The sequence below is a fragment of the Polyodon spathula genome, chromosome 3, assembly GCF_017654505.1.
Source record: "Polyodon spathula isolate WHYD16114869_AA chromosome 3, ASM1765450v1, whole genome shotgun sequence".
NCBI classification, from domain to species: Eukaryota; Metazoa; Chordata; class Actinopteri; order Acipenseriformes; family Polyodontidae; genus Polyodon; species Polyodon spathula.
Window position 1 is genome coordinate 41,838,625 of NC_054536.1, and position 10,000 is coordinate 41,848,624.

At 40.0% G+C, this 10,000-nt stretch overlaps 1 protein-coding gene across 2 annotated transcripts in view; it reads left to right on the forward strand.

Annotated features, from left to right (window-relative positions):
* LOC121313103 (leukocyte elastase inhibitor-like) overlaps positions 1 to 10,000 on the forward strand; it is a 29,006-nt gene that overhangs the window by 5,419 nt on the left and 13,587 nt on the right. Inside the window, exons 1-2 of one of the 2 annotated variants that reach the window (XM_041245273.1) lie at positions 3,699 to 3,738; positions 3,969 to 4,146. In XM_041245273.1, coding sequence (XP_041101207.1) covers positions 3,979 to 4,146 — 168 coding nt within the window. In that variant the 5' untranslated portion in view covers positions 3,699 to 3,738; positions 3,969 to 3,978. Of the gene's footprint in view, positions 1 to 3,698; positions 3,739 to 3,968; positions 4,147 to 10,000 lie in introns of those variants that run through there. The other variant, XM_041245272.1, reaches the window with a different exon arrangement.

The following is a 10,000-nucleotide window of genomic DNA, read 5'->3' on the forward strand; positions in this document are numbered from 1 at the left end:
GCTTTAAAACACAGGAAAGACCAGGAGTGGTTACTTAGCTCGTCTACTTCCTTAGGTTTCCACATTTACGTTTGGGCTCATTCCTAATCTTCCACTTGGTCCTATTGTCACCAGGCTTTGCCACTCCAGCTCTCGCTCAATTTAGAGTACACCATTGTTTTTATTTGAGGTCAGTGCCTGGAGGGAGTTGTTCTGAAGGAACCTGGTTCTCCAAGGTCCCTGGCATTCCTGACATTTTGTTAATCTCTAGCATTCCACAGTGATATTTGAAGGTAGGGAGGAGTGATAGGGAGAGCCCTGTCGCTGGCTCCTGCGCAAGGGTTTACAGCTGAGATGCGGTGCTGGGCAACCAGTTGGGCTGAGCGGATCAGGAGCGTGTGGATAGGCTAGGTGGCGTGCCTGGGGATGCTGCGTGGAGTTAAAAAATTGTGTGGGCCACAGTTTGAGGCTAGTGCGTGGCCATTGCCACACAGACAGGCGCTGAGTAAGAGTTTGTTTACAACTACTGTGTAACCCCTCGACTGCAAGACAGTGTCTGTGAAGTTGGCTCAGTCCTGGAGTCGCTGGGAGGCCGGGACTTCAGACGCAATATTAGTAGGTCAGTTTAGGGGATGTTGATACCGTAGAGTAGCAGGTTCCTGGAGCGGGATGATCTTATTAGTGGGACTAGCGCTTGCCATTTTGTGTGGGAAGCTTTTTTTTTTAATCTTTTTTTTTTGTTTTCTTTATTAAATCTGACACTAGAGCTACCATTGCTAGCACCCTAGTGTCAGCATGTGCTGTTATTAAGTCTGTGTGCCGTGTCAACATCAATGCTATGTGTCTGCCTCATCATTATCCAGTGATGACCCACACATGTAACACATCCCCTGTTACTGGGGTGCCTCTAAGGCAAAGCTCTTTCTAGACTTCAGTCTCTTGGGTGATGGGATGTGTCCATGCAATGGATGTCTTGGATCTCGCGCTTGTTTTTGTTTCGCCTTCTTACTGAAGGCATCCCATCTCACTGATGGTGGTGCAGTCCCTGCGAGGATGTATAGCGACATTGTGAGAGTTGATTTCAAAATCCCTCTGATGATCCTACAGGAATGATTCAGTTCTATATTAATTTTGTGTGCATGGCTTGAGATTGACCCTGCTAGGGCGGTGTTCTGCAGTTGACTAACACAGTGCGAGGTGATTTCTCAGTGTTTTGGAGTCAGCTCCCCATGCTGTGTTGAACAGTTTCTGAAGTACACAGTTCCTGGAATTCACTTCCTTTTTTCAGCTTCTTGATGTGCTCTTTAAATGTCAGCATTCAATTTAATGTAATTTAAAGGTACACTGGATGTCTCACAGTATGAACTACTGTAGAGGAAGACTTTGATCCTATCAACTATGACTTTCCCTGCTATCCGTCATCATGTCCTCACACTCGCAAAATCTCTTGCCAGCACCACTTAACCTTTCCAACCTTATCTCTCTACATGTCCCCCCATCTTCAGCTCCTTCCTCCTGCTCTCTCTCTCTGGCGTCCCCTGGAACTGCCAGTCAGCCTGCAACAAGGCTGACATAATCTCTGCCTTTGCCTAATCTCACTCTTGACTTTTCAGCCTTTACAGAAACATGGATCACCACTGAAAACACTGCTACGCCAGCTGCTCTCTTCCCTCTCCTCAGGGTGAGGTAGGGAACTGGAGTCCTACTTTCTCCATCCTGGAATTTCTCGATACTCTCTGCTCTCTCCTCCCTCTCTGTCAGCACTTTTGCATTTCACACCATTTAATTGTATTCTCCCTGTCCTCTGCTCCTTGATGTTATCTATCACCCCCTGGTCCCCGTGCTCACATTCTGGACGAACTTGACATCTTGCTCTCCTATCACCATCTCTACTCCTATCATTTTGTTAGGTGATTTTACCATTCATTTCTCTAACTCAACTCATTCTGCTGGCTTTCTCTCTCTCCTCAATTCTTTCTGTCTCCAACTCAACCCCTCGCCTCCTACTCACTTAGCTGGCCACTAGCTGGACCTGATTTTTTCCCCAATCTGCTGTCATTCCCCTACTATCACCCCCTCTCTTTCTAAGACCACTTCTTCATCTCATGTTCACATCTTCTACCCTCTCTCCCATCCACCTCTACTGCTTTCTCTCCTTTTGCTGCAATCTTAGCTCCCTTTACCTAACCACCTTCTCTCTGCTCTCTCCCTTCTTCCCCCTATTATTATTCCAGCTTTCATAAGATTCGGCCACTCTTCTTCTCTCACCACAACTCTTGACTCCTATTGTCCTAACATGGCAGTAATAGGACCTGATATCCACATGGTCTGTGACGAGCCAACAGATATTCTATGGTCATGTCCAGTTAAGATATTAATTAGATTCCTCATGAAAACTCATGAAAATGTCTGAATTCTCAACCTCAAATAATATAATATAACTTGACTCTATGCTGGTTTACTTTACTTGGGGAGGATCTTTTAACTTTGTGTCAATATAAGTACGGTTCCTGTCTCATAGTCTGCTGGAATAAAGTGCCAACATGTAATTTGAAATGCTAATATGAAAATCTTATGTAGCACTGTGGTACTTTATGGGAACACAAACAAACTTCCTAATACTGAATATGAAAACTATAAGGTAACTGCTATGTTAAACTATAAGAATTTTAAATTAAGACTGATAATAAAGTAATGACAACCTGGGCAAAACTGCCAAGCCCCTTTGTTAGGACATGTATTAATGTCAGAGTGCACCTTGACAACCTGGCACAGGCTCGGGGTGCTGGAAGGTGTCCAGAGGCTTGCTAATCCATGGAGATTAATAGGCCATGCAAATTGTGTAGATTCAGCAGAGGATTGTGCTGGGTGTGATTATCTGCAATGTAATGGTGGCTCGCATGTTCTAAATGATTGAAGACAGAAGCCGACTTTCAAGTATTTGGTCTGTTGCTAAGCATCCTCATTTTTTTTTTTGCCCTTTCTGAAAGACATGAAGCAATCTGGATTTTGAAAAAAAAAAAATTCCTTGGTTTAAAGCGCCAATACAATATATTTTAACTGATTAAACTAAAAAAAGTCTAGGCAGTGACCAAGAGGTTGTGGCCTTGAGCTTTGAAATCAATACAGCATCCTGGAAAAAAAAAAGAAAGGTTTGGACCAATCTTAGTAAAACTGGGTGCAGTAGCTGCCAAATGTGATTTATAAATGTGTGCTTTGGAGAATTGGTCAATATACTGTGTAGGTCACTGTGACGGAAATATGAGTTTGGTGATGAATCTTCTTCCCAACCTGTGAGGGCGCTAAAGAACGAGAGGGGAAGTATCTGGAAGGGCTGGCCTGACAGTTTGTTTCCGGGTCAAGGAAGTGGGTCAACCTGGAAAGAAGCGAGACTCTGTTGTAAGACCGTATTGATTTGAAAGGTAAACGAGAGGCAGCTGCAAGTAATAAGGCAGCTGCAACCGTTTACCTAGATATCATGCGGGATTACATATAGGGGCCAGGGTAACGCTGATCTTTTCCTTCGTTTGGGTAGAACGTTTGGAGGAAGAAGGGGAGAGAGTGGAACTCTCAGTGTTTTTGTGATATACGTGTTGTGTTTGTTTATTAACTGTCTGTGTTTGTTTCACTGTACACAGTTAGAGCACTACTCCAGAGCTGTCGCAAAGGATCAGCACTGTCCGGAGCACCCCTGCACACCACCGTATCTGTGTATTCACCACGCACCCTCACATCTGCACTCACCCAGGACTGGTGACCGTGGGTTCATTTTTGTTCTGGACTGTGCCCTGTTTTGTTATCTCTTTACACATTGTTATGTATCGCTGGGGATTTATTATTTTACGGTCACCAGAACTGGATTATAAATAAAAGCACCTTTTCATTGGAAACTGTTGTCTGCCTGTCACTCCTGCATCGCATCACCGCTACACCTGTTCCCCTCCACTAGCCACTTTGCTGCAGTCACTTTTTGCACTTTCTTTCCCTAGGCTGCTGATCATGGAGAGTTTGGCCAGTGCAAACACCAGCTTCGCCCTGGACCTCTTTAAGAAGCTCAGTAATGACAGAAAAGCAGAGAACATATTCTACTCCCCCCTGAGCATCTCCTCCGCTCTGGCCATGGTGTATCTGGGGGCCCGGGGGAACACAGCCGCTGAGATGGCACAGGTGGGTGCTGCTCAAGAGTTATAAGAATTACAGCTCTTTGTTGTTTTCATACCCCTCATACTCAACTTGGATATGTGCAAGGACCAGGCCTGTTGGTGTTAATTCTGTCCAAAGTGTTCTGTATTAGTCTTTTTTCCCCTGGGGTCCTAGTAGAATTAACTGTATTGAATAAACATAACCTTCATTAGACTGTACAGTGGCTTTTATTATTATTATTATTATTATTATTATTATTATTATTATTATTATTATTATTATTATTAATTTAATAGATAATTAAGTAAGCTGTCATTAAAAAATAAACTCTGCTATCTTAGGTCTGTCCTTTAACTCATTCCCTTCCTTGTTGTCATGGAACCTTGTGCTCCAGCCTGCCCATTCAAGATTGATGCCAACATTCTAAAGACACTTATCGTATTACTTCAATTTGGCGCTGCCCTCGTATTAAAGACGTCCTCGTATTGACGCCACAGTCATATATAATCTTTATAATAGAGGCTGCCCTCGAATAAACGCCGCTATCAATAAAGAAACATTAAGCTATTTTTTTCTCTCCCTACTAAAAAAAAAAGAAAAACACACATTAGACAAACGCGCAACACTGACTATGTAGTTACTATTGTAACCTCAGTCTAGCACGTACATCAAACTAATGTACACACACATAGTAATCTCAATCTAGCAAGTAAATTACAAACTAATGTACACACACATAGTAATCTCAATCTAGCAAGTAAATTACAAACTAATGTACACACACATAGTAATCTCAATCTAGCACGTAAATTACAAACTAATGTACACACACATAGTAAGCACATTTTATTTTATGGTAGTACAGTTCTAAAAGAAATTTCAAACTAAACTACATACAGAACAGCAATCCTTCTGAAGTTCTTATATAGGTGGTTTTGTTGTTTTGTTTTTAGTTCAATTGTCATTCCCATACTCAATCCTGTACAAATAAAATCAATGCAGTTTCTATCTATGAGAAGATTTAGTTTCGGTTTCTCTTACGGAGAAATTACAAACAAGCAAGTTACAGTGAGGAAAAAAAAATAACCGAGTAGAATATATTGTAGTTTTTACAGAAATCCAACTGATATTCTGAGGTAATTTTTGGTGGAGAAAAACACCTACGTCACACTCTTGGATTTAACTGCCACACCAGCATTGTCCCGCCCCTTAACAACCAATACACACAACCAATACACACTCCTGATTCGTTGGTACACGATTTCAGCTATCTGAAAAAGTAATTTAACCCCAAGCCGATGGGGTCGTATTTCAGCTAGGGGTCCTAACATCCACTGACCTACATACCATGTAGTTAAATTTAGTTTTTTAAATTGTAAGCTTTGTGTAATTAACAAGGTTCATGTACAAGCACACAATGGCTTTGCTGTTGTATTAAAACTGTCACTGTGCAAATTGGAGATTATTGATTATTTTGTTAACTTTAATTATACAGGGCGATTTCATAGATTGCACAGTATTGTCGGAACTTCTCACACATTGACATACGGACATGTTTTTCTAAATAGTTTTGGAACCAGAATTGAAATGCCTGGTTCCGAACCGATTCCAAAAATCTCCTGAAATGCATGAGAGTAAACTGTGAAATTCAAATGTGTAACGTAACATGGCAACAGGCATAAATGGAACAGCTGCTTCGTTCTGATTGGACCATTTTACATTTGCTTGACAATCCGGATAGCACAAATGGCAGTGATATTGCTGCGTAGCGACAAACGTTTCTGACTTGATGTCTGCACGATCTTGTAGTGCACAAGTCAGTGAGTACAGCACTGGCACATTGTGGGCAAGTAGTTAATCAACATTTTGAAATAAAAAAGTTTCTTTAATTTTAAATAAGAAAACACAACGTCCGTCCCCGTCCGTCCCCCCCCTTTTTTTTTTTATTTTGCGAAAACGCCCCCCTCCCACCCTCTTGGATGTAAACACCCCCCTTTGGCTTCAGAACACCCTTTGGGGGGGGTGGGGGTACCGCCCCGTTGAGAAACCCTGTTCTAATTGAAAGTTGCTAATTAGCTTTTCAAGAAGGGGGCGAACCTTGAATAATGGTTATTCCCTCTCAATTTGTAGGCTATTGTCTACAAAATTCAGGCAAGAAATTGAGAATTTCATGACATTTTCTAGGCATCGTTTTAGAAAAATTAGTAGTCCATGTAGTGGACTGTTTGGCACTGTTCCAGTAATCTGATTTTTGTTGCTTGCCAATGATACCCATAGTGATCTGAATGCCTGTAAACCTTTCAATATCTCCAATCATGAAAGAAGGAGCTGGTACCTAAAGTGTTATTAGCACGAATCACCTCAGCATATCTGTTGGTTTCTTTCACTGTTAACTCAAACAGGGTCAGGGGTGAACATAATAAAAAAAATAAATAAAAATTGTATCGATCACCATTGCTCCATACACAAGTTGTCCCTGATTTGGATGTGTTAAAATCAGCACTTTTTACCACAGCTGGCTCATTGGGTGGTCTTCAAGCTGTATTGTCACTCTCGTCACTCCCTGTCATTCCCGCCCCTCTGCCTGTCACCCCGCTCGCATTCTCTCTCTTTCAACCTCCTCTCTGTTTCTTCTTCTTCCTCTATAAAGAATACATTTACCAGATATTCCTCCACAAATCCTTCATTATCTCTATCCCAGTTAAACAAAAATACCTCACCGTTCCCCTTTGAAATTCACGCCACATCCACTTTACTCAGTATTTATACTACACTCTCAGCTTTTTTTTTAATCAAAACATTGCAATATGTGACGTCCCATGGCAAAAAAAAAAGAGAGGCTTCTATGCTATTGGTATTTTTTTTTTTTTTTAATTATTGGAAACTTTTACTGTAGCAACAGGAGTCTTGACTGGATAAAAAAGCAAAGGTAGTGAACAGCATTATTTGGTCGACGAAACTCGCTGTGGGCAGGATAGAACACTCAGTAGAAGGGGCGACAAAAGTCGCCACTGGCAGGGAATGAGTTAAAGTACTAGACAGCATCAAATAGACTAGGAGGCCAGCTTCAGAATGTGTAAAGATCATTTCAGAGCAACTCAGATTTCTCTAGGGAAAGTGTTTCTGTCCTTCGCGCAAAAGCTGGGTGTGGTGCTCAGCAGGTACAAGTTTAGTTATATCAGTAAGCTGCTAGTATCATAGTTCATTGTACTGTGAAAATGCTGCCAGAAATCTAACACTGTTTGGGTGTGGTTCCAACTTTAGGGAATGGCAGATTTGTAATGACTCGTATCGCAATTTTCGGTGACTCCCTGCAAGAAAAGGCTTGACTCGAGTCCCGGCCCAAAAGTCTCCATTTGACTTGAGTCAGTCTTTATGATAAATAAATTACACAATCAGATTAGTTTTCAATAACTGCAGCCCTTCTTCTGATGCATAGAAGCCCTGCCTCTTTATGAGTGAGAGGAACACGGGACAACATAAAGACAGAGAGAAGAGCGTCAGCAGCATGAGCAGCATGGAAGGTTTATCAAGAGTACCTGTGGTCGCAGAGTTCGCAAAAAGAACTGTGGAGTTGACAGGGAGGGAAATAAGCAGTCTGCATCCTGCCAGCTCTGAGAAATAAACTGTGTCTAAAATAACTTAAATCGTTTTTGGTCTTTTATTATTTCTTAGCAATCAGTACTTGTTTGCCGGGCCAGATAGATTTTTATTTACGTAAGCTTAAAACTTACTTGTGGTAGAAAGGGTGTTTAGTGTTTGTTGTCTGGTTTAATGTATATTGATCTAACGTTATACTATGTTTAAAAAAATAATTGTTGTAGAAAACAAAAAAAGAACTGTCAAAAAAGTCATAATTTGCTAAAATTCTAAGTTGTTTTTAAAATCCAAACTACCACTTGTGAATCCAAACTCATATACAAGCTTATAAACTTGTTTTGTACACAAAATTTAACGTACTAATGCACTTTGCAAGAAATGAACACAAACAACCATCTGGAGCTTTAGTAATTGTATTTATTTTTTTTACATTCCCGTAGCCTACAACCACTGGCACTATAGCACACGGTATAGATGATCAGTGAAGTTGCACGGTCATGTTTGTTTTCCTGAATTCCCGAACTGAGTTAATCAGCTCTAGATGTGTTTGATTAATTTAATACATCAGGCTTTCCATGCTGTATAGATGCTTAGTGTTAGTTTGTTAAAAAACGTTTTGCTTTTTTAAGGAATACATTCATAAAAATGAAAATGGGCAGACCAGACCACAGCAGTATGATTTTGGGTTTAGGCACAAATCAACATTGCCAGACAAAAGGAGTTTGAAGACCATTGTTTTCAATTAATTTTGAAGTCTGTGGATTTTGTCATGGTGGGTGAACAGATCAATTATTACACCGGTAAAAAAAAAAAAAAAAAAAGTGTTTGTTTGTACTGCTGAGGTATTTTGCAGGTGTTTATGAAACAGCAGCTACAATACCAGTGCTTTTACATTAGTAGGGTTATTCAAAATGCAATTGACCTCTTAGTATTACTGTACCTTTGCACATTTTATCTACATTGATGATTTTATTTTGACAAACAACTGGGATTTTCTTGTGCTAAGTATAGGTGGTTAAAGGGTTTATGGAGCGATGTGTTTTGAGCGAAATATGTTCGCTATTTTTTTCAGCGTATTGGTAAACAATATTTTGATTTAAAATGCTGTTTTTATTTTGACTCCAGCATTGTAATAAGCAGCCCTACACTGTATCCTAGGATACAGCAGACGTTTAGACGTCAGAGAATCAAATAACGTTCAAACATGGTTCTCTGCCTCTTCGCAAGCACATTATCACCTGATTATGTTGGACAGTCAAAGTCTGATTATTGTGTCAATTGGTGGGCATAGTAACTACTAGCTTAATGAAAAACTATATTGAAATAGTTACACGAAAATATAATCATTTTAGTGGATGAGGAATGAGGAGAAAACGTAAATCAGTTTATTAATCTTCAGAAGAAAACGAATATTTCAAACTATACAAAAAGCAAAAATAGTAGAAGTGGGTCAGATGAGGCAGAGAATGCAAATACTGCTGCATTGAGGTACATGTTCATGCTGATAATTAAAGAACATACTGAAATATAAGCGACACATTAAATTAAAACAATAACGTGAACTGAGAGGTAAGCAGTCCATTTAAGGCTTTTACACGCTCTTTAATAAAAAAAAAAAAGCTTTGCTGGACATCCACTGTTTATTGTAGAGATATATGTATTGGTGACTTTGTGTGACAGTACTGTCTATCCAGCAGCTAAAACACTGGCTAACGCCAGCAATCTTAGTCATAAATATTTGACAGAAAATGGTGATGCTTTAGTTGGTAAACTTATGGAACACATTGATGGAAATATCAAGTGTGATTTGACGCGTCTCCTAGTGGCTTGCCCTGTCCAGTTCTGCCAATTTTTTTTTTCTTTTTATGATTTCAAGGTGAATAAACCTGGCTTGTTTTGTGCTGATGTCATGTTCATACTTTCTGCAGATACTATTTCCGTCAACACAGCGATTCGTCCAAATGTTCGCAGAGTACCAGCTAACTTGGGAAAATGTGACTTCAAATTGCACAGATTCTGATTCATCATACATGCCAGAGACATTATTAAATCAGTAACCAGAACTGCTACGCATCATATTCCATATGTAAAGTATGTATACTTATCCCCCCCCCCCCCAATTTTTATCAATGTTTCAATTAAAAACAAATTTTTACCGATTTCATCCCTATTTTAATATATGTAAAGTCAACTAAAAAAAATTCCCGGAATTTGTTTTTAAAGATAAAAACTGAAAATGCTATATAGGTGTGTGACAAGGACAGAAGGACTCTGAGCT